This window comes from Aspergillus eucalypticola, assembly GCF_003184535.1.
Source record: "Aspergillus eucalypticola CBS 122712 chromosome Unknown BO83scaffold_23, whole genome shotgun sequence".
In the NCBI taxonomy this organism is placed as follows: Eukaryota; Fungi; Ascomycota; class Eurotiomycetes; order Eurotiales; family Aspergillaceae; genus Aspergillus; species Aspergillus eucalypticola.
Window position 1 is genome coordinate 419,400 of NW_020290297.1, and position 26,908 is coordinate 446,307.

General features: G+C 51.5%; 12 protein-coding genes across 12 annotated transcripts; 5 read left to right on the forward strand and 7 right to left on the reverse strand.

Moving 5' to 3' along the window:
• Positions 1-583: 583 nt before the first annotated feature.
• Positions 584-2,383, reverse strand: BO83DRAFT_366594 (beta-glucosidase; the record flags this gene model as incomplete). Its single annotated transcript, XM_025529719.1, has 1 exon — positions 584-2,383. One exon carries the CDS (start codon positions 2,381-2,383, stop codon positions 584-586), a length of 1,800 nt encoding a protein of 599 aa, XP_025385310.1.
• A 689-nt stretch (positions 2,384-3,072) lies between these two features.
• Positions 3,073-4,663, reverse strand: BO83DRAFT_343661 (uncharacterized protein; the record flags this gene model as incomplete). The annotated part of the gene is made up of 2 exons (XM_025528697.1): positions 3,073-4,197; positions 4,258-4,663. 2 exons carry the CDS (start codon positions 4,661-4,663, stop codon positions 3,149-3,151), a joined length of 1,455 nt encoding a protein of 484 aa, XP_025385311.1. The 3' UTR covers positions 3,073-3,148.
• Positions 4,664-5,280: 617 nt separating this feature from the next.
• On the reverse strand, positions 5,281-5,540 carry BO83DRAFT_380841 (uncharacterized protein; the record flags this gene model as incomplete). Its single annotated transcript, XM_025531849.1, has 1 exon — positions 5,281-5,540. A coding segment is annotated over exon 1 (152 nt), but the record flags the coding sequence as incomplete, so codon positions are not given.
• A 977-nt stretch (positions 5,541-6,517) lies between these two features.
• BO83DRAFT_366600 (uncharacterized protein) lies at positions 6,518-7,728 on the forward strand. Its single transcript, XM_025529720.1, has one exon. The coding sequence runs from the start codon at positions 6,553-6,555 to the stop codon at positions 7,687-7,689; it is 1,137 nt and encodes a 378-aa protein (XP_025385313.1). The 5' UTR covers positions 6,518-6,552; the 3' UTR covers positions 7,690-7,728.
• A 556-nt stretch (positions 7,729-8,284) lies between these two features.
• Positions 8,285-9,271, forward strand: med8 (RNA polymerase II mediator complex subunit MED8). The gene is made up of 2 exons (XM_025534209.1): positions 8,285-8,487; positions 8,560-9,271. Exons 1-2 carry the CDS (start codon positions 8,363-8,365, stop codon positions 9,239-9,241), a joined length of 807 nt encoding a protein of 268 aa, XP_025385314.1. The 5' UTR covers positions 8,285-8,362; the 3' UTR covers positions 9,242-9,271.
• Positions 9,272-9,305: 34 nt separating this feature from the next.
• On the reverse strand, positions 9,306-10,352 carry BO83DRAFT_343669 (putative monosaccharide-P-dolichol utilization protein). The gene is made up of 2 exons (XM_025528698.1): positions 9,656-10,352; positions 9,306-9,604 (listed from the first exon to the last, which is right to left on the reverse strand). Exons 1-2 carry the CDS (start codon positions 10,280-10,282, stop codon positions 9,329-9,331), a joined length of 903 nt encoding a protein of 300 aa, XP_025385315.1. The 5' UTR covers positions 10,283-10,352; the 3' UTR covers positions 9,306-9,328.
• A 160-nt stretch (positions 10,353-10,512) lies between these two features.
• On the forward strand, positions 10,513-12,403 carry cox10 (protoheme IX farnesyltransferase). The gene has a single exon (XM_025531850.1). The coding sequence runs from the start codon at positions 10,536-10,538 to the stop codon at positions 12,111-12,113; it is 1,578 nt and encodes a 525-aa protein (XP_025385316.1). The 5' UTR covers positions 10,513-10,535; the 3' UTR covers positions 12,114-12,403.
• Positions 12,404-12,469: 66 nt separating this feature from the next.
• Positions 12,470-14,767, reverse strand: BO83DRAFT_343675 (aspartate--tRNA ligase MSD1). The gene is made up of 3 exons (XM_025528699.1): positions 14,485-14,767; positions 13,681-14,390; positions 12,470-13,630 (listed from the first exon to the last, which is right to left on the reverse strand). Exons 1-3 carry the CDS (start codon positions 14,687-14,689, stop codon positions 12,515-12,517), a joined length of 2,031 nt encoding a protein of 676 aa, XP_025385317.1. The 5' UTR covers positions 14,690-14,767; the 3' UTR covers positions 12,470-12,514.
• A 672-nt stretch (positions 14,768-15,439) lies between these two features.
• BO83DRAFT_366614 (CocE/NonD family hydrolase) lies at positions 15,440-17,346 on the reverse strand (the record flags this gene model as incomplete). Its single annotated transcript, XM_025529721.1, has 1 exon — positions 15,440-17,346. Exon 1 carries the CDS (start codon positions 17,210-17,212, stop codon positions 15,440-15,442), a length of 1,773 nt encoding a protein of 590 aa, XP_025385318.1. The 5' UTR covers positions 17,213-17,346.
• Positions 17,347-17,627: 281 nt separating this feature from the next.
• BO83DRAFT_410355 (MFS transporter) lies at positions 17,628-21,375 on the forward strand. Its single transcript, XM_025534210.1, has 5 exons — positions 17,628-18,074; positions 18,135-18,802; positions 19,652-19,708; positions 19,770-20,086; positions 20,155-21,375. Exons 1-5 carry the CDS (start codon positions 17,746-17,748, stop codon positions 21,232-21,234), a joined length of 2,451 nt encoding a protein of 816 aa, XP_025385319.1. The 5' UTR covers positions 17,628-17,745; the 3' UTR covers positions 21,235-21,375.
• BO83DRAFT_105140 (uncharacterized protein) lies at positions 21,200-23,814 on the reverse strand. Its single transcript, XM_025525886.1, has 4 exons — positions 23,523-23,814; positions 22,967-23,444; positions 22,509-22,918; positions 21,200-22,460 (listed from the first exon to the last, which is right to left on the reverse strand). The coding sequence occupies exons 1-4, from the start codon at positions 23,699-23,701 to the stop codon at positions 21,374-21,376; spliced, it is 2,154 nt and encodes a 717-aa protein (XP_025385320.1). The 5' UTR covers positions 23,702-23,814; the 3' UTR covers positions 21,200-21,373.
• A 662-nt stretch (positions 23,815-24,476) lies between these two features.
• BO83DRAFT_366624 (tyrosine--tRNA ligase MSY1) lies at positions 24,477-26,641 on the forward strand. The gene is made up of 5 exons (XM_025529722.1): positions 24,477-24,863; positions 24,944-25,097; positions 25,152-25,435; positions 25,489-25,834; positions 25,885-26,641. The coding sequence occupies exons 1-5, from the start codon at positions 24,529-24,531 to the stop codon at positions 26,599-26,601; spliced, it is 1,836 nt and encodes a 611-aa protein (XP_025385321.1). The 5' UTR covers positions 24,477-24,528; the 3' UTR covers positions 26,602-26,641.
• Positions 26,642-26,908: the final 267 nt, after the last annotated feature.

The window sequence follows — 26,908 nt, forward strand, 5'->3', positions numbered from 1 at the left end:
CACACGGGATGAAGATATCATGGATCTGTGAAGAGTTATTGGATGATGCTGTGACGTGCCAAGCGGAGGGAGCTGTATGCCAAGATGTGATGGGTTTCGGGATTGGGTTAGTGTTGTTATTGGATGGGAAGAAGGGGGGGGGGGGGGGGGGAGAAGGAGGGCTTAGGCAGCTATTTTAATTCTGTAGGAGTTTAGTTGAATACCTTTGGAATGGTGTACTTGGCTATGTTTAGAAGAGATGGATATATGGAGTAGAGGGGTATTTTAGGCATTGGTGGTGGTGGTGAGAGTAGAATTGAGTAGTAATACTTCAATACTTGTGGGGTATTTTGGTTGGTGGAATCATGTTTAGGGTGATATATTAAGTCTGTATGGGTATGTTGTGTAGGATGGTATACTATTAGGACCTACTCCATACTATCTGGAAGGTTGGAAGACATGTGCAATGTATTAACATCCATGTAGGACAGTAGTGAACATGACAGCTATCATAATTTCTTTAAATGGAAGTAACCCTGCCTTCTGTACTCAGCATGCATTGTACACCTCCCTAACATCCAATCAATTCAAGTATGTTAAACAGCTATCTCCTAACATGCTCATGAAAAAAATCCACATAATCAAAAATACTCCTCTTATACATCCTCTCCCACGTCCCATCTGTACGATTCACACTCTGCATCCCATACTGGTTCGCATAACTCCCGAACTCATTATTGTCCAGGTAACTCCACGCTAATGTCCCAATCACATTCACCCCATCTTCGTGAATCGCTTTCAGCATCTCCCCCAGAAAGTCCTGGTAGTATAACGTACGCTCCAGATCATACCGCTGCGCGTCGCCCTCCTTTAGTGACTCGTCGAATGGGTTGAAGCCGAATTCTGAGATCAATATTCCTGATGGCTTGAATGTGTTCCAGACGTACCCTAGCTGTTGGCGGACGTATTGTGGTGCGATGGAGGAGTAAGCGTTTGACATATCGCCCATGAGCCAGCCGTCGGATTGGATCATTGTTAGGCTGGCGCATTCGGGCCATGCGGAGTTGGAGGAGTTGGCTGCGCAGGCGGAGATTCCTTCTGGAGGCGGGAGGGCGAATTGCGCGACGTAGGGGTCGAAGGCCCAGAAGTCGATGGTGTTGTTGATCGTGGAGATTTGGGAGTCGGTCAGTGGTGTGAGGTTGAGGTTTGGCGTGTTGAGGACAGAGGAAGGGCATTGTTCGCCGAGGAATAATGGGTTGGCCATTATACCGAGGATGAAGTCTTGGTATCGGAGGGCGGCGTCGACGTGGCTGCTGTTGGAGGGGTCCTGAGGAACGCCGAGGTTGTTGGCGAATTTCATGGTGATTTGGCCGGTGCCTTGCAGTTCCTCCTTGTACCAGTGGTAAACTGCTGCATGGGCGGTTAGGACGTGGGTGAGGTCGTTGTAGGAGCTGAAGGCAATGCCAATGCCGATGTTGGGCTCGTTGAAGGTCACCCAGTAGGGGACGCGGTCTGCGTAGCGGGTCATGACTTGTTTCGCGTAGTAGAGGAAGTTGTCTGTGAGGGTGGAGTAGTCGGTAGCTTGAGCTGTCGGGAAGTCAAAGTGGTTTAGGGTCACGATGGGGGTGATGCCGTACTCAAGACAGGTATTGATCACGTCGTCGTAGTGCTGGAGTCCTTCGGTGTTGATGGGAGAGCCGGCGACGCCGAAGGGGACGATTCGTGGCCAGGAGATGCTGAACGAGAGGTAAGGGATGCCGATAGCAGCTAGTCGGGCAATGTCCTGTTTGTACATGTAGTAGCCCAGGTCGGCGATGTTGGCATCGGACGAGTTGTCGTCACTCTGAATAGCACCAATGGTGTCCAGAATAGACGGGCCGCGGCCTTCAAGTTTCAGGCCTCCTTCTATCTGCCATGCGCTGGCTGCGACGCCCCAGATGAAGTCCGATGGGAGCTTCAAATCTGCATAGTCGATTCTGTTGTACAGAGTAGGAGGGTACACTAATTCGCTGGAGGGAACCGGCGTAGGGGAGACGGTAGTTGTGATTGGGGGCGCCGACGTATACGACAGGTTGGCCCACAATGCAGCATACGCACTCTGACCATACTGTCCGTCAGGGGAGGCAGTTTGACTTGACTGCAAAGAGTATGTGGTATAGGTCACATTGCTGGGAAGCAAGGTTGATGCTTCACTAAATGCTGGAGCGAATGGTGTAGCAAAAGACAGCGGTGAACTCAGTGAAGTAGCATAGCGAGTTGAAGTGACCTGCGTGTAGGTAAACGAGCTGTAGGAGTGTGAAGTTGCCCTTGTCGCCTCGGCTTTCTGCGTGACAGGCGAAGCGAAAGCGAGCTGGCTGCTGCCAGCTGCACCTAAAAGCACCAAAAAGCTGAGAAATTCCGTCATTTTCAACGAAGCAAGCTTGCGATGCCGGACTCCAAAAGTCTTTCTGCCTGCATCATACTCGTACGTCTCTGCGCTTTAAATACTACTTCCGTCGTCATTTCTGTCGGAACTGAACAACGGCAGTTGTTCGGGTAAATACCTTCTCACAAGGTATTGAATGGCACAATCTGGCTATATTCAATGTCCATGCGCTGTCTGTTACCAATAGTAACATCACGTTCTGCGGAAAATATGTTGCGGCAATGGATACGGGATGAGGAGCCGGGGTGGAGGACGATCCCCCACAGTCCCTGACGCCAAACATGAGACCTGGGGTTGCTGCAAGGGTAGAGTGTGGGGTACTGCATCGGCACAGGCCGTATGAGCAATATCAAGCGAGAAGCGATTATTGGAGGATTCGGGGGTCTGTGTCGATTGGGACGGCATCTGCGGGGTGGAAGTTGGGGTAAATGAGATTGATGAACAAGGAGACCATGTGGCCTTGCCTGGGACATTCACGTATATCACACCATAAACCTGGTTATGACTATCGCTATACGGAAGACTAGTCGACTGATAAAATACCAAGAATAATTCGAATATGTGTTTGGGCGTACCAACCAACTTATTGGGCTATCATCTTCAGTATTTATTCCTTTACAAGATGAATTGATGTTGACCTCATACCATTTATGATAGCATATCCTGTTATCTCTTGCCTCGCTGACAGAGATCGAGTTAATCGTCTTTCCACTGCCCGGCAGAAGCGAGATCGCATAAAGCATCCTACGCGGCAGCCTCCATGAACTCCTTCCACGCTGACAAGGAAACGAGTCCCTGGAAGAACCGACGAGCAAATGAAGGAGGACGCATCGTAAGGCACAAACTGCATTTCGGAGAATGAGGCGGCTGCCAATCTACGGGCAGACCATTGCCCACGCGCCGGAAGAATTCCGAGTATGAACGCGGCGTCAGCAAATGCGTGCTCCAGACCCACATAGTAGGATCCGTCAAATCTATCTCGGACAGATCAGGACCCCCCGATAAGAACCCCTTGCCTTGCCCTCGCAGGAACGCGATGTACTGAGTCACCATGTGTGGTGAGTCGAAATCAGTTTCGGACAGATTTGTATCCTGCATTGCTGATGCCGACTCCAACACCCTCGTAACAGCAGCACGCAGATTGCAGGAAGAATTCTCCACATATTGATAGTGCTCAAAGATATCATGAATCATAGGTAGAGCTGGCTTCACCACTGTTCGGCCAAGGGATTCGATGGTTTGGCTTATATTTGGGAAAAGATTCGTTGGGCGCGTCTCTTCGAGAAGCATGCTCATGAGGTATCGTTTGACAAACTCATTTGGTGCCTTGTTAGGAGTCAAAATGCCGTGCTTTTCCTCCACGCTCCAGCAGGTCCCTGGCAATGGAAGATCTCTACGCAGCAGTAGATATAAGTCTTGACGAAGCTTCCGGACAACAAGAACGTGGTTTCCGAGACCATATTTGCACGATTGGCAGTATTGCAACAATTCCTCTGCAAGGCCTTTTCTGCGCCGCGTCGACCACGGCACAACGGTTTGGTTCTGACATCGAGGGCATTCAATAGACACACCACCAGAGTCATCAACATTGTCCCAAGCCAACTTTGTCATGCCTTCGAAGTGCAGTTTGCAGGACTCGGGGCACGAGTAAGTGAGGTTATCCGGTTCGATACATTGTGAGACTAGCTGGAGGGGGAACCCTTCGTTCCATAGTGCCATCTTTTTATGTCGAAAGCAGTCCTCTCCGAAGGATCTATGATGTAGAGTCAATGCATGGAATATCATTAGAACATCTATCTTCCGTCCCAGTTCGTCAGTCATCATTCCCCGATGATGGGTTTGCAATTGCCTACCTAATGGAGGTAACTCGTCCCCTGTCCATGACCATCCGCTGTGGCGTGCACACGGCTTCTCTGATATACTACATTTTTCACAGGATGACATCTCCGAATCTGCTAATATCTGAGCCCACCAAACGGAATATCGATGAACAGCCCGTGAGGTATAGATTGACCATCGGCGCTCCTCCACCATGGATTGTCGAGCTATCGGGTCCACTTCGGACTTGATTTCGTAGTCATACTCTGCCTTGAATAGACCCGTCGCTTTGGATACTGTGTTTTTCAGGTTTAAAAAACACCGGAGCAGTAGTTGATGTTGATAACACGCCTGCGGAGACACGACAGGACCCGACTTCTGCAGCAATGGTGTGGCCTCGGAGGCCTCTCCAGCCGCGGTCTTCTCCGGATCAACAACCATGGTGTCTTGCGTTATGGCCAGAAGATGGAAAGATAGGATGTGAACGGTGCCACTGGATTTTGTGCCACAAGGCTCCGCTACCACGACCGAGGATATTAGTAGTAAGGCCCTCGCATAATGGATACCGCCTATCACGGTTCGCGTAGCTGATCCCTGGGCGCTTACTGAAGTACTATGATGACATCTTCTCCATATCTGACTCAGACCCCTAATAAGGCTGATCCAAGGAGGGCCTTAGATGGTGAATATTGCCCATTTCTGCCATTTGCGTTTGTTGATCTTTACTATGAAGGTTAGTTCAATCAACGCGTCTCTGTCACATTCTAGCCTAATGATACTGCGGTGGAATTTGTCAGAAAATATGGCTGCTCGGCTTAGCTGGATAAGGAAGTTCCGATTTCGAGGCCCTCTCATGGTATGATTAAGCACTAATGAAGTCCATTAAACACTCCCAAATCCTGTGGAGTCCAATGCTCACACATTTCTTGTTTTAGTGGCTCGGCCGTCCATGCAAACCGTCTTACTGTGTTGGTAGGGCTTAGCTGCTCGGCTAAGATGTAGTAAGAACCGAAAAATAACTCATGTGAAGCTGTGAGACTTTGACAACCGCACCATGGCCATCTGATTGCTGACGCCCTGTGGCCCACCTGAGGATTCATCATGTGGGCAGAGTGGACCTGAGGAGCGTGCATTGGATACAGTCAATTAACGCATACCTTCAGAAGCATAGCTCCACCAAATGTGGTGAGAGAAAGGAACGACGCAAGGCAAATTCTGTTCCTAGTTTGTGACATCAGGAGAGATATTGGACACTGGTGTGGCATAGATGTTGTACCCGATCTGAAGGTTGGACCCATGTTTCCGTGTGCGACTGCAGCAAAAAAAGTTCTAGACTGAACACCATCATTCTCCGAGTGTCACTCACGAGGTGTTATGCCGAACAAGTTAGTTGCCAATAAAGGAAGGTATACCGGCATCAGCATTGCGGATGCCCTCTTCCGACTCCAGGACCCTGCATTTCGAATGCAATCCTTCTGTGGAGGTCCTGCTTACAAGGATCCCTTGGTTCGTCAAAATTGATCAAGATACTTCAACATATCACATTGACCAATCGACAACTCGTGCACAACTCCTACACTTGTTCCTTGGTCTCCTCAGACGAGCCTTGGCCGTCGATCCGAATACGGATGATCCAACCCATCTATCCGTAAGTATTCAGGTTTCGCTAGTAAGACGGTCATCGTCATTCGTTGGGATGAACATTGATGAGTTTCGATATTCCTTCTAGCCTCAATGGCCCCGTCCCAACATTCCGATTGTCATCTGTATGGCCATGTTCTAGGATCGAAGCTTACATTGCAAGGATTATATCAGGTTGGAAACTTTCGTTAATTGTTCATGTGGAGTGGTGATTAGGCCAAGATGAGCCTGGACTGCTGCAATGTTTGTGATAGGACAGATTGCCGTGCTCTTGTCGAACTGCCAAGTTTGATACCATAAAGTTCGGGATGGACCATTGCAGGCTGTCAAGGTACCATTGGCTGTTGAACTCTCGTCACAGGGCGTGTCCTCCTGGCCAAAGTATTCCTTGTCGAAGGAAGCATCATTCCCTAAAGCGTTACATCAGAATGCTGGTGATCTGTGCATAGCCCGTGTTGGTCATCTTGAGGGCTGTGAAACTGCATGAGCAGGACTCGTTCCTGCGTTCTTCTGAGTATGAAATCGGAAGAATCTCCGCTATGAGGGATAGATTGAGTTGCAGTCGAATCCAGGCTCAAGACATAAATTGGGCCTCCTCCCTGAGGGCATTCTCGCCAGCATCAGAGCAACAAGCAACCAAATAATCAAACTTCTCTTTGTGTATCGCAGTCTCGATAAGCCTTGACAGAATGGTTCGAATCAGCCTTTTTGGGACCGCTCTGTCTCCCATAGTTGTCTTTGGCCTTGCAACTTGCGCAGTTGCTGTTGTGGATAAGTGGACCCCAGAGAGCTTCAATTGGAGTGCTCTGGACTCAGGCCCTCGGGAAAACTGGAAGGGTCTCTATCTGAACCACAATGGCACCGCCGAACACATCCATGAACTAGCAGTGACCACCGGCGCAGATGTGAGAACGACCGACGACGTTGCTCTTGTGGTGGCTCCTTGGGCCATCGGTCTAGCATGGCATGCCTTCAACCTCGTTCTCACCGGTGCTGGCCTGGCAAGCACCATCAATACCTGCGTTCAAAACGAGGGTCAAGCCGACAATATCTTCTACTGCATCACTGGACTGCGCAGCACCATCATTGGTGTAGGTGGCGAGGTGTCCGCAGCCAAGAAGTTCGCTGAGTCGAAAGGGTACTTGGGGGTTGCCGCAAATGCCTGGCTGCAGTCCGGTCTCGAACAGATTGACCTGCAAACCTTTTCGCGGGACCTGGACAGCCTGCCGGCCAGAAATATGACTTCACAAAAGGCCCACAATCACTTCGTTCATAACGCATTGCGCAGCCTGTCAACAGATGAAGTGGACTTTGTCGGATACGCACCCGATTCTCATAAGTTGGCCCGCCGTGACTCCAGTGTCCATCCCTTTGCGCCAATGTTCCGTTTTAATCACCACAAATATGGCCCAATGGAGCTCACCTCCCGTGATACCGGCGAAAATGGTGTGCATTTTACCATCTCCTACGCGGGTCATCCCACCCACCACGCAACCCAGGAGAAACGCGACGAGTTTTACAAGCATGAGCGGCTTAACGAGCACTTGATGGAGGGCCGGTTTGATTCTGATGCCTCTAGCGCTGACCCGGGCGATATCACTTTCAATGGAGCCGACGCCTTTGGCCAAATCGAAAGCCAGGTTGAGTGTTTTGCAGGTACAAAGTGGAATGAGGGCAATGTGTTGTCCGTCCAGATGTATGACCAAGCCAACCATGCGACTTTCGGGTTTGCTTCTATTGGGATTTTCCCGGACAACAGTGTAGATTCTGGACTTCAAGGCTTTGAGCCTCAGGGAATGCCTTTGACTGGCGGTCAGAATTGTTAAATTCGGTGCTCAATTGGAGGCGTTCCATTCTGAAGGAATGACCCATTGAAGATTCAAGTTCTGTAGAAGGTGGAGGATTAGTGTGAATATGGGTAGTTGAAGATAGGAACGTGATAGCGTCAAATATATATATAACCGACGAACGGAAATTGCCTAGTGAAGGAGCAGTTCATGGCACTGAAGTTTCGTATGCCTTTCATCTCAAATGTAGCTAGATACTATAATACCAGGAAGGAGAAAATAGGTGCGAGAGAGATTGCAAGTAACGAGGCTGGAGATGATTCCACCTCATATACATACCTATCCTGTTAAGCGGGACATCATCAACGTAGAACAAAGATACTGAAACCTCTAATCAAAATCCATCTTGATCACCAAATAGAATATTAAAAGGACATCAAATAGGTGGTAACTCATACTACTGGGGCCCTATTCGGTAAGGAACGTGTGTATGAAGGTTCCAACATGAACCATAGATCACGAGTAAACACACCAAAGCGCGCGACACCTCAGGCACCAACCCTCTCCGCGGACATCTCCGCCATTCCAATCAGGTAGCTCAATGCCCACCTGCTTAATTGTTTGTCGCCGATCTCCCATCTCCAATCAGTCCAACCCTCAATATTATCATCACACCTCTCCAAGCTGCCCCTTCCTTCCTCACACGAACAAAATGACCTCTCTCAACCCAGACCAAATCAAAACCCTCGAACAATCCCGTCAACGACTCATCCAACTCACCCATTCCCTTGCCTCCCTCATAACCAGTCTGAATCAAAGCGATCCTCTCCCCTCATGGTATACATCCCACCGATGTTGACTTTATACAGCCCAGCCAAGACCAACTCACTGATACAATGACATGAACAGGACATCCCTGCAATCCCAAGCAACCATCATTTCCAACAATCTCCTCACCATCTCCGACCACCTCTCCGATAACCGCGACCTACTATCCAACATCGTCGCCTACCCGGACGCATCCTACCCGTCGCGCGTCCCCGCCAACAATGTCGCTCTGGAGCAAGTCCTGCGCACGAAACTAGACCCCCGCGTTGAGGACTGGGTAGCGCGTGGTCGTCGCGCCGGGGCGCCGACTACGTCTTCTGATACTGGGGCTGGAGCGCTGGGACAATATCAGAGCAACAGTGGACAGGGGTTGCTGAGTGATGATGCGATTGCTGAATTGTGGGATTGGGCGCCTGTCGCGGCAAATGAGGAGGCTAGGAAGAGGAATTGGGGTGGGAACTATACGTTGGAGGAGCGGGAGATGGGGATTGAGAAGGTGGTCACGGGTTTGAGCAGGGTGTTGGAGGATGATGATGAGGATGAGAGTGATAGTGAAGAGGGAGAGGGCGAGGCGGATGAGATGGAGGTTGTCGGGGTGAGGAGGAGGTCTGGGGCTGGAACTGGGTTGGAGTTTGATATTGCTGCTGCGAATACTGGGTCTGGGGCTAATGCTGGTGCGGGGGCTAAGGTGGTTGCGCCGGTGGTGCCCTTGGATGAGATTCTGAGGTTTATGACTACGGGGGCTGTGCCGGGACAGCGGTGATGTCTAATACGTTGCAATGCTTGTAGCAGGGAAAAAATGATTAAAGATTTCTATAAGAGAATTGGTGCAAAGTAACCAAGAAGGTGACTAGCCCCGGCGTCGAGTAGTCGGCGTCTTGCCTGAAGGCTTGGGCGACACACCCGAGCTGGTGGCGGTGACTGGCGCCTTCACGGGCGTAGGTGCTGCAACAGGCTTCTCCTTCTTCTGGGACTTAGCCGGGCTGTTCCAGTAGTACAGCATCTGGCCGGCCAGGATGAGGTTGAGAGTGAACCCGGCGATGAAGCCGTACAGAATCAGCTTGTCGTCAACCTCCTGGAGGGTGGTGAAGATGCGAGAGAGGGAACCGGCGAGGTAGTTGAAGACCTGAACGTGCGTTAGTAAACGATCACCGACAACGTAATGAGATGCACCTACCGCAAAAGCACTCAGCTGGCCAGTGCCACCTTCACGCCAGATAGTATAGATTTGAGGCGCCTTGCTCGCGACACCCAGAGCTCCAGCTCCAGCCTGCAACATAGACATTGTCTGCGCATCCACCAGGGTCTGATCGAAGAGCAGTGCATACACGCTGGCTGCCACGACGGCAATGAACGCCGCCGCCGCCGCAGACCGGCCCGCAAATGTCAACACCAGCACACCCACTACCACATCTTGTACCGCAATCAAAGCCGTCTCGCCAAAGGTGCTGAAGGGGAACTGGTTGCGCACGCTGTACGAGAGCGTAATCAAAAGACTGGCGGTCTCGAGGGCGTACGAAACGAAGGAAACACCAGCGGATGAGCGGGAGCTGATGAGCTTGAGGATCTGGGGCACCTTGACGATGCCGCTAGCTCCGACGATGGCAATACCGAGAGCCTTCGAGATTGCAAGGGAGGTGCAGGCGGGATCCTTGCTCACGTCAAGATCGACCACGAGGCTGTTGTGGCAGGAGGAGCCGATCAGCGAAACGATCGCATCGTGAACCGGTTCGGGGAGAGCCGAAACGACGGGGCGGAGGAGAGGTTGGAGGGGATCGATGACGGTTTTCTGGATCGCGTCCATGTTGACTGGAGATAGGGACCGTGGGATTGAAGCAAGAGGTCCGGCGAAGTCAGCGGGGAGGTGGTTGAGTAGAAAAGAAGCGGACGACGCAAGGACAACAAAAAAAGACCAACAAAGAACCAACGCATCTCCGGAATTGCGGGATTGGTCGCTTCCGCCCACCGTGGCTTTTCTTCGTCTTGCGGCTTGTGCTTCAACTTCCGCTGCTTGGATACGGATTCTTGGTCGACCAGAACCACAGCAGGACTCCGCCATGAGTCTCCTTCGCTCCTCGTTGCGGAGGATAGGGTCGCCAGGCGATCCTAGCAGGATATGCTCTCAATGTCTTCTACATCGAAATCGGACCCCTCGAACCTTCCCCGCCGCTCTCCGCACCTTCACCTCGTCCTTTCGATCCCACTCGGGCATTGCAGACGGCCATGCCGCCCAGTCGGCTCTGAATAAGACTTATTTCTCGGCCAATCGTGCAGAAGACGGCACTCCGAGCAAGAGTGACATTGTCTCTTCGCTTTCCGGCGGCAATGTTTCCTCCAGCGCGACATCCTCCACTCTCCCATCAGACCACCGCGTCGATGCCTCTACGTCTGCCCCCGATTCCACACAACCAGAGCTCCCTCATCGCCGGAGGAAGCGTTTAAAGGAAGAAGCGAATGCCCAAGCCGCCGATTCTGAACATGTCATTCCCCCCGATGCCTCCGCACAGCTATCCGCCTTCTCTTCCGCTCAGCCCACCTCTTCCCTCCGCCGTAAGATGGCGGCATTCCTCGCCCTCTGCAAGCCTCGTCTCTCCGTCCTCATCGTGCTGAGCACAACCTCCGCCTATGGCCTGTATCCGATCTCGTCCCTCCTTACGCTCGACCCGTCCATGACCCCGCTACCGACCCTCTCCACCTCAACCCTAACCTTCCTCTACCTGACGGCGGGCACCTTCCTCTCCAGCTGCAGCGCCAACACCATCAACATGTTTCTGGAGCCGAAGTACGATGCTCTCATGTCGCGCACCCGCAACCGGCCTCTCGTTCGCGGCCTCCTTTCTCGCCGTGCTGCCGTACTCTTCGCTCTCGCGACAGCCCTCACCGGTGTAGGCATGCTCTACTTCGGCACCAATCCCACCGTCGCGGCCCTCTCAGCCAGCAACATCATCCTATACGGCTTCATCTACACCCCGCTCAAGCGTATTCACGTCATCAACACATGGGTCGGCGCCATTGTAGGCGGTATTCCCCCATTGATGGGCTGGGTCGCTGCTGCCGGCCAAACCGCTACTACGGGCCACGATACCTGGCGCGACATGCTCTTCAGCCAAGACAGCATCGGTGGTTGGCTGCTTGGAGGTATTCTGTTTGCCTGGCAATTCCCCCACTTCAACGCCTTGTCTCATACCATCCGCGAGGAGTACAAGCGTGCCGGCTACAAGATGCTCTGCTGGAAGAACCCCGCCATGAACGCCCGCGTTGCGCTGCGCTATTCCGTCCTTATGTTCCCCATCTCCATTGGCCTCTGGTGGGTCGGAGTCGTCGGCCACGGATTCTTGGTTAGCAGTTCAGTCGCCAATGCGTGGTTGGTGAAGGAGGCGTACCATTTCTGGAAGCACCAGGGCGCCAACGGAACGGCGAGAGGTCTCTTCTGGGCTAGTATCTGGCAGCTCCCAGTTCTGCTGGTGGGTGGTCTCGTCACTAAGAAGGGTCTTTGGGATGGTGTATGGCGTCAGATCTTCGGACAGCCAGATGAGCTAGATGATGAGTATGTGTATGTTGATGAGGAAGAGGAAGGTACTGGTGCTGCTATGGCTGCCTCGCGCTCCAAGTCAGTGGCGACTCGTGCGGTATGACCGCCTTTCTGTTTCGACCGAAATCAAATGAATGAGAAAGAGAAAAATATAGAACATGAGGGAGGCTATAGCGAACTCCCCATCACTCACCATTGATTTCTATGTATTTCATGGATGTATTAGATTCCCGTTTTGGTCGGCGTTTTGTATAACAGCAACTACTCTGAATTATTTTTCCTTTCCTAACTCCATGTGTTTATGCTCGGCTTTTCTCATTACTTTACCTCACTCGTGTCTTATCTGAAAGGCACATTTGCTGTTCTATGTCAGCCCGTGGGGATCACATCGAGAGCTCTGGAATCTAGAAACAAAATAGATACAGAGTGAAGAATCGTTAATCTATCTATCATACAAGAAATACCCATAGAATACATACATACACCCAATGCATTACCACAACATCACTTCAACTTGATATTATACAACCTCGCTACCTCCTCACTAATCTTACCAGGCGCCTTGACCATGGCATCTTCGCCCTTCTTTCCGATCTTCGGGAATGCAATAACATCTCTGACCGACTCCTTGCCCAACATGACAGTGATGAGCCGATCAAAGCCGAGCGCGAACCCGGCATGCGGAGGACATCCAGCCCACAACGCATTGAGGAGATGCTGGAACTCGTCGATGCGCTCCTTGGGCATCTTGAGAATTTCCTTGAAGATATAGTTCTGGGTCAAGGCACAGTGGATACGGCGACTACCGCCGCCGAGTTCAACGCCGTTGACAACGAGGTCGTAGTGGTCTGCGAGGGCTTTAGTGGGGTCCTTGCTGAGGAGGTCGACGTCCGAAGAGGTCTTCGGGGCCGTGAAGGGGTGGTGAGTAGCGGAGAGGCCGGCAGTACCGCCTTGGCCGGGTTCGGAGGCATCCGTAGGGCTGAAAAGAGGGAAGTCGACTATCCAGAGGAACTCGAAGCCCGGGGGCGCTTCTCTGAGATCCTCGGCGATGGACGCGGCGGCCATGGCGCGACGGATGCTGCCAAGTTGGGTTGCGCCGCCTGCAAAAGGGGCTTGAGGGCGAGCTTGAAGGATGAGCAGATCGCCGTGACTGAGATCTAGCATCTCCTGGACCTTTTCGGCTGCTTCGAATCCGAGAGGTCCCAGGCCCTTTAGGGGCTGTCCTTCGTCGTAGATGAAGATTCCTGGTGCACCATCAGGGTTCTTGTTGAATGGCTCGCCCTCGGTGGAGTCGAAGAAACGTGAAACGAATTCGCGAGTTGCTGACGGTAGCTGCTCTACGGTATCCATCTTGAATGCTTCAACGATCGGCTCGGTCAGAGGGGTGATCTTCGACACAAGGTCGGCAGGCAGGAGGTGCTCGACACGATGAATTTCCATTCCATGTCGGGTATCCGGCTTGTCCGAACCATACCGAGTCATTGCCTCCTGGTAGGTCATGCGACGGAATGGGCCTGAAGGGACTGGTTCAGGCATCATGTTCCCCCACAGACCCCGGATAAGTTCCTCAACAACGGCAATGACATCTTGTCCAGCAGCGAATGCCATTTCCAGATCCAGCTAGGGTTTTCAGTCAGCAGGCGACTTGTGTAGTTTCATTGGGACCATACCTGAGTAAACTCCGGTTGTCTATCGGCGCGAAGGTCTTCGTCACGGAAGCAGCGCGCGAACTGGAAGTATCTCGGGATTCCACTGGCCATGAGAATCTGCTTGTATTGCTGCGGACTCTGAGGAAGGGCATATGCCTTTCCCTTCTTCCTGGTCGGCACGATGAACTCACGAGCACCCTCCGGAGTCGACTTGAACAGCAAAGGTGTCTCTATCTCAACAAAGGCTGGCTTCAGCTGTTCCAGCGTCTCCCGGCAGACATTGCGCGCTTGCGCACGGAACCGGAGAGCATCGCGCAGCTCTTTATCGCTTCTCAGTTGAAGATGGCGATGCTTAGGGGGGTGAACGATGTTCTTTCCGAAAAGCACAATCTCACGGGGAAATTCGTTTAGGGGTTGAATCGATTCCAGCGCGATCTCCAAGTAATCGTTGCGTTCCTCGTCGGCAGTCTTTGTAACCCTCCGCTTAACTGTCCCTTGAACAACCACTGGACTACCCCGACTAATCTTCTTCAGCTGAGGCAGTGTATTGCTTTGTGAGTTTGAGAGAAGCTGTATGGTACGACCCATTGTGTGGTCGTAAAAGCGGGCGAACGAGAGCTCTTTCCCCATGTCGTCGCGCTTGTCCAGGTAGCCATGGAGGAGTACGGATTGACCTTCGTGATCATAAGAGTACAGAGTGTCGATGTCCAAGGGCGTTTGGGGGAATTCCACTTTGAAGACGGGATGTTAGCATTTCCCGATTGCAACTTGCTTGTATGAGCTGGAAATGCCGGAGGGTGTGCATTGGTCGGCAGGGTGACGAACTCGACTGCTTAAACTTATCTAGAAACTCCGACGAGGTCACATTGGAGCGGTGTTTTTCACTGAATTCATGGAATGATCGTACGGGGGAGCTGTGAGCTTGCAATACTGAAAGGCGACCAAGTTGCCTGCCGCGGAAGTAGTTGGAGATCTCAACGTAGGTCGCGCGGAGGTGAGGGGGGCATCGGACCGCCCTGGCGAGATACATCTTGCTGCGCAAGCCAGCCCGTGAATTGGAAAATGAGGCAGAAGAGGACAGTCACAAAACTTCCAATTGCCCTGAGGCGGGGATGCAATGGCACGATGCCTTCAAATGGCCGATGAACTAATCGGGCAATTGGGAAATTGCCAGGCACCGCCGGGCGGAGATTCTGGGCAGAATATGGTACGCCGCCTTCTATGACAGGTCTAGCGCCCTCCACACTGCCAATTAAAAGCAAAATTTCCGGCGCCGTCATTTCTTCCCTCTTCATCCTTCCAAGTTTTGTAAAAGTGAGTGCTACCTTTGACTTTTGACTCCCAGTATGCCTTTTACTAACATGGTACTGCAGATGATGAAAGCCTAGTGTGTTCTATATGAATCCATCTCTCTTCCTGGAGCCCTTCTGGCTCTCCTTTCGGGGCTAAAGGGCTGATGGGTTCTGGTTGAGAGTGGGATGAAATAGGCGTTCGGCACACCAACCTTGTTACTTAACGGACGCGATTAAGGCATCTCTGATTCACACATTACTTGGTGGTGTTATGCCTGGGGGAGCGGCGGTGCTTTATGACCCTTATTGGTGCTGATGGCGCCTATGATTGGGCTCTACTGCATCGTCCCAGGCCATGTTTATTAGTTAGGAAACAACCAATTCAGGAAGATCTGATAACAATATATGCGTGATAGTAGCTTGGTTATCTGCAAGTTAAGTTATCTGTCTAAGTGTCTAAGTTGCTGTAGTTGACGCATCATGCCCGGTCATACGAATGGCAGAACGATATGCGAAGAATATTCACCCCCTAAATGAAGCACGTGTGTTCCATGTGATGCCAGTTCCTGGAATTCCCCATCTTCTTTGAACTCTCCCCGTAGCAATGGACTGTTTCCATGTACTTCGACGCGTACGCTTTCCCCTGCCTCATACTCCACTCCCATCGCCCATATGCCGATCTCGAGCTTCACAATGTCTCCAGGAGTGATGTACTCGTCACGGTCATGTGGGTGAAAGGGGAAATTCTCATGAATTGACTTGGTCGGATCAATGGCTCGACGTGAAGCCCGCAAGATCCCCAAGGACCCAACATGGAACATGAGATTGCCCTTTTCCCGCGGAGAAATGCTGTCAACACTGTCTGGGCTGACACCAAATTTCGCTATTGATGACCACGGAATGTTGAGATTGAGCAGAGCTTTTCCTTGCGCGTCAAGCTTCCTGATCAAAACATATACGTCGAGATCATGGAAGTCTGGACACGACATGTACACCACTGCTTTGGGAATACCCGCTAACCTCGTTCGACTGGTGAAAGTGTGGGTGAAGCTCGCACAGTCTTGGTATTTCTCTGAGTTGTATGACACCGATGAAGCCGTGCTGGGAGCGTCGTGGCTGAGATGGCCTTCTGGGTGAAAGTACATCTTGCGATACTCGGTGCGTGGGATCGGGTAGTCCTCCTCTGCGATGTTGTAGAGCGGATCTTGATTGAATCGCAACATGGTAGTCCGTACCCTGGGTGTTTTTTCCCATCCATTGTCGGTGCCATTCAGATAGCAATCGAAAAAGGATGCGAGCTCAGAAGCCGATTCTTTGCAATTCCAGATATCGTACCACTCCTGCCATGGACAAAGTCGCAGCCATTTATCGGACGACTGAGTTTGAAGCCATCCGCGCAGTGATCCCATCGTGTGCACAAAACTGGTGTGCGAGGCTGTAATATAAGCGGGTATGCTGATTTGGCTGAGGTCTGGTCGTTTATCCTTCCAGTATGCGCTGTTCGCATATGGATATCGTCGATACATCTCGTGAAAGTCTTCCACACCCCCGTGGCCTTGGATATTATGATCGATGATGAAATCAAACAAACCAGCATCGAAGACGCCACCTCGTACAAATTGCTCTCGATAGAGGTCACCGCATGCCTCCCAAGGAGCAATAGCTTTTAGTGATGGCGGCTGCAACGCAGCGATAAACCACTGAATGATGGCCAAGTGTGAGTTTCCTGCCAGGCCAACATTTCCATTGCACCAGGGCATCTTAGCCACGGCCTCGATCACGTCGTAACCGTCCTCGGCTTCCTGGGTGCCCATGATGCCAACTGTGCCATCTGAATCACCAGACCCACGGGCGTCCACGTTGATGATTGCGAAGCCGCGAGGCACGAACTCAGCTGGATCAGGGCCTTCGAATTTCTCCAAGCCGCTGAGTACGCCTTGAGGGATCCCTAGACCCCAAGGGAGGAACTTCAGCATGGTAATTCCATTGAACTTCTTCCCAAAAGGGCTCCATGCTAAGATGGCGGGCACAGGCTTGGTGGTGTCTGTAGGACGATAGATGTCGCAATATAATGTGCTTCCATCGCGAACCTGGATACCCACGTCGTGGGACGCATGAATGTCGCATGGCAAGGGACGTGAGCCATCTTTGTTCCAGCCCTTGGGTAGGACTTCTTCACGAAACCCAAACGGCTGATAGTTGTTTCTGCCCACGGTGGGCTTGTCAATTGGACGAGTCGCAACAGGTACCGGAGAAGGCATATTGAAAAGTATTGATTGCAGTGTAGACGACAATGTCAGAGATTCCGAGCTCCTTATGAACAATGCCACGCGCCCCCCACTATTTCTTTGTCTGAGTACTAAGAGTGAAGTTATAAACCAATGTTCGCTTTTGCTTTTTCCTCAGATTGTCGGGTTGTGGACATAGCGCGTTGTCGGATCTTCTGTTGCGGCTATACCCCAGCACGGCCGAGCTCGGGCGAGTTTGTATGTTCGTTTCGAACCTGCTGACCATTCGGCAATTCATGAGTTCGGCTACAGTGACTCGGTCATGGGAGTGGCGTTTTATATCTCGGATGAGGATGGGCTCGGCCGTGCTTAAGGGATCACTTCGGGTCAATTAACCTGGCTGAAAATCCAGTTAGAGGATAAAAGCGCCCAAAAGCTCCTCTGTCGCCGAGGCCCTCGACGTCACCGAAACTGTTAATTCTCAAAGTACCGTTTTTTTCTTCCATCTGAAGAGTCTGTACTTGATATCTTAAAGTCAACAATTAAGGAATCAAGGAGCTCTAAACATGGCACCCTCCCGTGTCGACTCTCCGGAGCCCATCCCATCCCCTGCCCCGGGCAAGCTTCAGTCCATCCAAACACAGCAGCCTCACTATGGTGACTTCCGTGATGACTTCTTTCGTGACGGTTATGCTGTCATCAAAGGCGTGCTGAGCAAAGAGCGCGCTAGCGAATACCAGAGCGAAGCCCTGACCTGGCTTGAATCATTCGGCCTTGGCTTTGACCGCAACGACAAGTCCACCTGGAAGAAGGAAAATCTCCCACAGAGCTGGAAGGGTGGCATGTACCTGCACTTCTCGGCTGCACACGAGAAGTATGTCTGGGACGTCCGATGGTAAGTCGCCTCTCTCTCCCTTCTCTCTCTGGGATCCATCTCGCTAAAGAACGACTACAGTGAGCCTGGCGTGATTGCTCCCTTCGCTAAGCTTTGGGGTACCGACGAGCTCGTGGTCTCCTTCGACACGGTGAACATTACTCTCCCTCAATCCATCGTAGGCACCTATGACTCCCAGCCCTGGCCACACTGCGACCAAGCGCCCGAGCGCAAAGGTCTGGTCTGTGTTCAGGGCATCGTCAACCTCTCCAACGCGGGCCCCGACGACGGTGGACTCATAGTAATGAAGGGTTCTGCAGCGCTCTTTGACCAATTCTTTGAAAAGAACCCCGTTACTGGTCCCACCCCCTGGCGCACCGCCAAACATAAGGATTTCCACCCCTTCTCTGACAAGGATCTGGACTGGTACCGCGAGCGTGGATGCGAATTGATCAAGGTCTGCGCTGAACCTGGAGACTTGATTCTCTGGGACTCGAGACAGATGCACTGGGCTCAGTTCGGGACCTCGGATCTGGTGCGCACTATCGTCTATGCTACGTATACGCCGGCGGCATGGATGAGCGAGGAGGATCGGGAGAAGAAGAAGGAATTATTCGAGGCGTATGAAACAACTACACACTGGCCGCACACGAATTTGTATACACATGGGAAGGCGATGGTGAAGGTGGATGGGGAGGAAGTTGTGGATCCGTTGGAGAGGGACGAACCTCTTACCAAGCCGGTGAGAAGTGAGAGATTGTTGCAGTTGGCAGGTGTGAAGCCGTACTAGCAGCTTGTAGTATTAGTTATCTTACAATTTCACTGCGTTTGCTATGACTGCACTATGATGATATCGTAAGCCTTCTGATGCGAGACAAGTGTTTACTGTGCGGAACGCTGCATATACACCCAGCTATCTATAGCACTACACAAACCTCCCCACGACTTTGAACAAGCCATATCCAACCCATCAATCACACCTAACACCTACCTGGGAGCTGTCAATGTGATCAGTTTTCGCAATTCGGTTACGGCAATGTCGTTCATTGCCGCCGTGCGGCACGCGCACCTCCGCCCGGGTGAGCTCGGGCGAGATTCTCCCATCTCGCTGGTTCCCTCACTTCTTCACCATCATCTTCCATCAAAACATACTTTCGGCTCCACGTCTTCACGCCAACTTCACGCTCGGACACGATGTGGCTGATGAGCTAGACCCCATTACGCAGATATGTTCTACCCCACGGGGTAGTGGATAGCGTCAGGATGGACAGCATATGAAGGCCGGGAGGAAGCGGTGCTGAGTCCATCCCTCCCTGGTCTATTATTGATAAATTGTGGTAGGACCACAGCTCCTACACGCACAAGACAAATGTCTACACATAGCAATATGGATGACAAGGACATCGACGCAACGCACCATGAACTTGCTATGGATGAATCCCTAAAGCGTCATGGCAAGACCAGTAACCCAACCGGCACAGTGAAACTAGTCGAGGATGGGGAAATAGTGTTGATTCCGACGCCGTCTCCAGATCCAAGAGGTTCGACTTCCTTCAATTTGTTCTAAAAGATTATATAACTGACGAAAAGTGGAACAGACCCCTTGAACTACCCTCAATGGCAAAAATGGGTAATCACGTTCGTGCTGGGACTGTGTACGCCTCCGTTCCTCCCCTGTCCCACAAACCAAGACACCATCTAACACAATCATACCAGTCTCCGTCCTCGGGGTCCTGATGACCTCCGGAATGGGCCCCTTCGTCACTCTAATGCAATCCTACTACGACTACAACCCCCACACCGATGATCTAATGACCTACCCAACCCTCTTCATGGGGATCGGTAATGTCATCGCTATGCCACTCGCCATGGCAATCGGCAGACGCCCAGTATTCCTGGCATCTGCATTGGTCCTAACCGTGGGATCTATCTGGTGTGCTGCGAGCACGAGTCTTTCATCGCATATAGCGGGCAGAGACGTGTTGTCGTTGGCAGCAGGGCAGTCAGAGGCATTATGTCCGCTTATTATCCAGGTACATCCCCATTACCGACCCCTTACACCTTACACTTCACAAGCCGGGACCCTAACCAAGGTTACCAGGAAATCCACTTCGTCCACGAACGCAGCAGCCGCCTCGCCTGGTTCAGCGCGATCCAATCCATCGGCACAGCCGCCCTCACCATCGCGACGTCCTACCTAGTAAGCAGCCTCGGCTGGAGATGGTGGTACGGGGTATTCTCCATCGCCAGCGGGCTAGTCTTCATCAGCGCGTTCACCCTCGTGCCTGAATCCCGCTACGACCGACCCACCGACGCTTTCGAAGGGGAAGTGCACGTCCACCACAACGGCGAAGAACAAGTCATCGTTCATGCAACAAACAAGAACCGCGTGCCATTAGACTTCATCAACTACAAAGCACGTACCTGGAAACATACTCTAGCCATCATGCACCCACCCGCAAACTGGAAAGAAGCCCTAACATGCTACAAGCAAATGGGTCAATGCATCCTCTTCCCCAACATCCTCTGGGTAGTCCTCATGAACAGCGTCTCCCTCGGAATCTACGTTATCGGAGTGACAGAGTACTCCTCTGTCCTCGGCGCCCCTCCGTACAACTACCCAACCACAAGCCTGGGCCTAGTCCAGGGTGGACAAATCGTGGTCGCAATGATAATGGTTCCCGTTCTCGGATACGGTGGCGACCAGCTATACAAACTGGTCGCAAGGCGTCGAGAGAGCGGCACCGTTGAGTCTGAGATTCGACTTATCCCTATGCTCTTGCCTATTATCGTCCTGCTTATTTCGTGCGTCATATTCGGCCGTGCTGCATCTCATCCGACGGAATGGTCTCCCTGGGCAATCACCACTACCTTTAGCGGGATATACTTTGCCTATATTGGAATCATTCTTAGTGGGTACACTTATTCTCTGGACAGTTATGCGGAGCGGGCAGCGCCGATTCTGGTTCTGATTTGTGCCATCCGTGGGTTCATCTCGTTTGGGATTTCATTTGGGGTTACGAAGTTTATCACCGAGCAGGGGTTTCAGGGTGCTCTAAATATTTGTGCGATTATTGCGGGTGTTGTGTCTGCGCTGGGGATTCCGATTTTCTTCTTTGGGTGGTGGATTAGGAGGGTTACGATGAAGTATGCGGTTGATGGGAGGACTGCGGAGTTTTGATCGGGATGTGTAGTATTGTTTCGATAATGGTTTTTGGTATGATCTAGCTATGTGATGTGACTTTGAGACTGGATGCAGTATATACAAGTGCCGATGCATTGGTGACTGTAAACAGACATCAAGCCTATAGTGCACTCTATTAGAGGGACACCTCATTTGGAAATGTCATTAGACACCCAGGGTCCAGCCAGGGGAGCGACATGTCTATGAGCTCAGATGAAAAGAGATCATCTGCGAGTGGGAATTCGTCTCCTGTCTCACCGGTCATTGTCGCAAACCGGCTTAGAGTGTTCGGTAGTATATCTCCATACGTAGCGGGACTAGGATCCGCACTTTGCAGCTGCTCGTCATTGTCTGATACCGACTTGGTCGCCTCTCCGGTCGACGACGGGTCCGCAAATAGAAACCTCAACGTGACCTCTGTACCGGGAAATGAATCCCATAATTTGGGAGAAGCGACAAGCTTCATGAGCCGGACGAACACCCTCTGGTCGATAACTTGTCTCGATCGTATAACGTCAGATAGCTCAACAAGGCGGCGCAGAACAACTAAGGCGTCGTGTCGTGTATCTGTACATGTTCGCTCCAGGAGATAGATGCCGAACAATATCAAAGCCTTTTCTTCGGCCACTTCAGCAGATGATCGGTGCTGGCGAAAACATATTAGATCCAGAGCCAGAAATATAGCAGCCGTGACAATGGAGCATGTTGTTGCCCAGAACTTATGGAAATGGGGACATGGATCATGGTATCGCCGAGACAGAATCGCTTTCGCGCATGAAATGCCGCTCTGCTGCACATCACTCTCTGTACTAGAGGGGCTGCTGAGTAAATGGGGTATTAGAGCAACGCACAGGTTTATGTGCCAGCAGTCCAAGCAATTGAAGATCAGGTAGCGTTGAACATAGATCCATTCAAACCCTTGTTCGATTTGAAGCATGGGTTCATCGGTTCCAGGGTAAGAGAGATGTGGTGGAAAAGAAGAAGCTACAGCGTCGAGCTCCTCAAAGGAGGCTTGAACAGTCGCCGTCGTCCATTCTTTGATGGATCTGGCGTGATTCTGCATGGTGGCGGCGAGCTGGGCCATTGCTTTATGGTACTCATATGGGGATGGGACTTTCTCGCCACCAGGTAAAGTGGGAGAAATTTCCTTGTTATCTTCTGTTTCTAGCACGGTTGTGAAGGAGTCCGGGTGTATGGAAATTGGACGCGACCATACAGTCATCCTGAGCTTAGCTTAGTGAAATCCAACACAAAATGAGCAGACGACGTACCAGTCACAGATCACCAAGGTCCACCAAAGCCTGCGATAAACGTTTTCATCTTTCCGAATGAGCCCTGTGTCTTTTACTGGCGAGGTATTTTGTCGCTCGTGACGTCCTCCGAGACGATCAATTCCAATCAAGCGGGCAATATTGACCGCAAGACCGTGTAGAGTATATTCGCGAGATGACTCGCCAAGATTCTTGTGTACGATATTCAAAATCACCAGTGTCTGTACAGTCGAAATACTGGGCTTACTCAAGTAGTTGGCATAGTTGAGCTCCTTCAGAGCGGCTTCGCACCAGGTACGGCATAGCTCCGTGGGTACTCTGCTTAGGAGCGATGGCTTGTAAGAAGGGAGCGACTCTTGGAGAAAGCGGACCTCGCAAATATTGTCCTCTCCCATAAAATATACTCCTGTCTATCGAAAAATGAGCCTTGAGCTTTCTCTAGCCTGACGGGAACTTACGGCCAACACACTAAGATACACCGCAATCCAGGCATGGTTCCTTGGGCTGTCTAATCTGCTGTGGCTTAGGTGGTCCCAGAACGAAGAATGGTCAACCATAAATCCTGAAGCATCTAGAGCACAATGAACCCATCCGAAATGATCCAGAGAGAACCGCACAATCGTTTCGCTCCAATGCCGATCTGGTAATACAAGTAGTAAGTGGTCGTCCCTTGGATGAATTGTGCTCCGGGGGACTTGTGACGCTTCCACCAAAAGTCCAAACGGTAGACTCTGAAAATCGTTCAGAATCTTGTCCGAAGATTGCGAATTTCCTGCAGCAGGAGATAGCCGGAAGATATCCGCCTCAAGTTTCAGCGTTTCAGGCCGAGAGAGTACGGATTCTAGCTGCCTGATGCGAGTTTTGAGACTGATGTTCTCTCGCACAAGGTTCGATTCTGCGTCTGAATCATCGATTCGTGTCTCCTCGTCTACTGCACTATGTTTTGCATAATATCAGTTTACTGGGACCATGCAGCAATTGGGCTTGAGACAGAAAAGAATGCGGTGGGCTCACACGGTGACCTTGCCATGGACCCTGACAATCTCGCGCTTGCAGGCAACAGTATCCCCGCGGCGGATGCACTCTTCGCATGGTATTTTCTTGGAGCATTTGATCTTTCTCCGAGCACATTGCATGCATGTTCGGGGGACTCGCTGGGTCTGTCGCATAGGTTGCGGCATGGCTAGACACATGTGACAACTAAACAGTTGACATTTGGAAAGCAACCAGCCAGGTACCACAATCCTTTATGCCATAAGAGAGAATGTAGCGATCACAGAAGTTTATAACCTGGCCGGGTGAGCTCGCCCGAACTCGGCCGAGGTGATTCCCATGCGCTTTGGTTCTTCGGCATTTCGGTTCCCCGCATTTTGGACCTGCAGCTAATACTTTCCGGGGCAAGCTTCCTAGAAACACTCTGCTGCATACTGGCTTGACGGGATCTAAGTGTTGGTATCGCACAATTTTGGGAGAATAAACACATCATGTAACAATTCATGATGACGTCCTCAGGCCTTCTTAGTAGCCCTGGTGCTGTACAGTTTGTGGGGTCCGGTAGTTGTTTAGTGATGGGTGATATAGTAGCTGTCAAGATATATATCGAAATGCCAGTGCATTATATGCTCGTGATCACTTGCGCTGAAGCAGTATATAACAGCTTATAAGTAACTGCCCTGGTTGGTAAAGGTAAAGCTGGAAGCTGAGCTGCATGAGAGGCCAGAAAGATAAGAGATTAGGATGTGGTTGCTTATATTGAATAGTCGACAACCAGATAATTGCAGGAGTGTATTGCTTAACTCCGCTTAGCTCCGGGTATTTCTGGGCGAGGTTCTGCCAATCTAGGCGGTGTATATGGCGGTAGGGGGCAACGAGCTCCGCGTCAACAATTCTCCGTCGCGGCGCAACTGATCGGCTTCTTATCGGAGGTAATTTTCCAGTTGAGTGATCTGCCATTCTCGCGCAATACCATAGCCAGTCAGTCACAAGCAGCCATTGGTTGACTTGTCTGCTATCTGGTATCATGAGGCCATACACAGGGGCTCTGCCGCGCGCGGTACGCCTATCGGTACCGAAGACTTTACCCCAGAAAACATTATGCGGCGCTCGCAACTATGCGCGGACCGCGGAAGCGTTGCAGATGAACCAATCGCCCTCTAGCAGCATTCGCCCTATGCTTAGATGCCCAACCTTCCAAATTGCGTCGGATCAAAGACGTTGGATCTCGCGGAAGTACGTGCAGAAACAGCTGGAGGCCAAAAAGGAATGGAGTGACTTTGCGGACGAGATTGAAGCAGGAAAGAGGAAGAGCTTTGCACAACACCTTGAGGAGCGGGGACTTTTGCACGATGTTGTTGGGTAGGTGATTTCAAAATAACATACATGTATCAACTGAAAATGACGGTGGTTGGCTAATCGGACCCTCTAATAAAATGCAGAGAACGAGAAACGTTAGACCGTCTCTTCACTCAACGGCGAGTTGGCATGTACGCTGGCGTGGATCCTACCGCCCCGTCTTTACACGTTGGTCATATGCTGCCTTTTATGATTTTGGCTTGGGGCTACGTCTGGGGCTTGCCGGTCACATTTCTGGTCAGTCATATGCGCATGGATGGGTAATAACGGGGCATGGCTAATATCTCGCAGCTTGGTGGTGCTACCGCTCGCTTCGGTGATCCAACAGGACGACTGAAAAGCCGGGATCAAGTCCACTCATCTGTTCGCAAAGCCAACATGGCGAGCATGCATATGCAGCTCAAGAAGCTGGGCCACAGCATTGATGTGTATGGCCGAAGACATGGCTACACGAATAAGTACTGGCGGCGTGCCCTTGTCAACAACAACACCTGGTGGAACTCCATGCCTGTCATAGAATTGCTTCGAGACCTAGGCGTTCACACCCGCCTCGGACCTATGATGGGCCGGGATACGTAGGTTCATTCTTGCCCCAATCATCGCCAGGGTGACGCTCACACGAACATAGGGTCAAAAACCGGCTGTCCAAGGGAGATGGAATGTCCTTTGCCGAGTTTACTTACCCCCTAATGCAGGCATGGGACTGGTGGGTACTCTTCAAGAAGGGTGTTCAGGTCCAGGTTGGCGGCTCGGACCAATACGGGAATATTCTCTTTGGCATGGACGCTGTGAAGTCGATCGGCAAGAACCAGACCGAACCTGAGGAACGCCTCGACTTTAAGAATGAACTCGATAGGCCTATTGGTATCACAACTCCCTTGCTCACGGCTCCGTCTGGCGAGAAGTTTGGCAAGTCTGCTGGGAACGCGGTCTGGCTCGACAAAGACATGACCTCTACTTTCGAGTTATACCAGGTATGAAGCATCACCTCAACAACTAGTATGGCCTAACTGATGGATGGCAGTTCTTCGTTCGCACACCGGATGACGTTGTCGAGCGTTACCTGAAGATGTTCACCTTTCTGCCGCTGCCTGAAATCGCTAAGATTATGGAGGAACAAAACAAAGATCCATCTAAGCGCGTGGCCCAGCATGCTCTTGCTTCAGAGTTCGTCGAGCTGATCCATGGCAAGACCGAGGCTGATGCGGTCGCTCTCCAACATCGTCAGCTTTTCCGCCCACGGTTATCTACAGCAGAACCAAGCCCCCTACCTCGGAAACCCGCGACCGGTGGTAGTCCCCAGTCACCAACGGCCGGCTTTGTTACTCCAGAATCTGGAAACCCATATGCCCCCCAGACCAACTTTGCGAACATGCCCCAAGTGAATATCACCCTTCCGCGGTCTCTAGTGTACAATCAGACGCTCAACAAAGTCCTCTGGTCCGCAGGGCTGGTTGCTTCCAAGAGTGAAGGCCACCGTGCAATTGAGAACCGGGGTGCTTATGTCGGTAGTCGTCCGGGAGATAGCGGGCAAATGAGTGACGACCTTGCGTTCACTCCCATCAAGGTATGGCCCGCGGCGAAGACAGAGGAGTTCGTCATTGGAGACAAGCTCTTCTTGAAGATGGGCAAGTGGAAGTTTAAGATCGTGACCATTGTGAGCGATGAAGAATTCAAGGCGGCTGGATACACTGCGCCCGGGTGGGAGACGGAAGCGCCGGAAACCGGCAACAGCAATTAATGGCCCTCTGGCTGAGCTTTGAAGGCTCTGACTTGATCATACACTCCTCATTGTATTTTTAGACATGTACATATACCATGTATGCCAATTGTATCTAACGATCGACAATCCTACCTCAGCGTGTAGCCAAAAAGGAACAGGATCTTGACTAGTTTCGCGGTAGCTCTCTCGTGATACAGTGTGTTTAGCTGCCAGGCAGTGGCGGTGTTGACTGATCATGGAGGCCCTTTTGCCTGAGTCTCATTGATATTTCCAATTAGTTTTCGAAAGCCCTTTCTATGCTACCACACGTCCAGTCGATGTATCA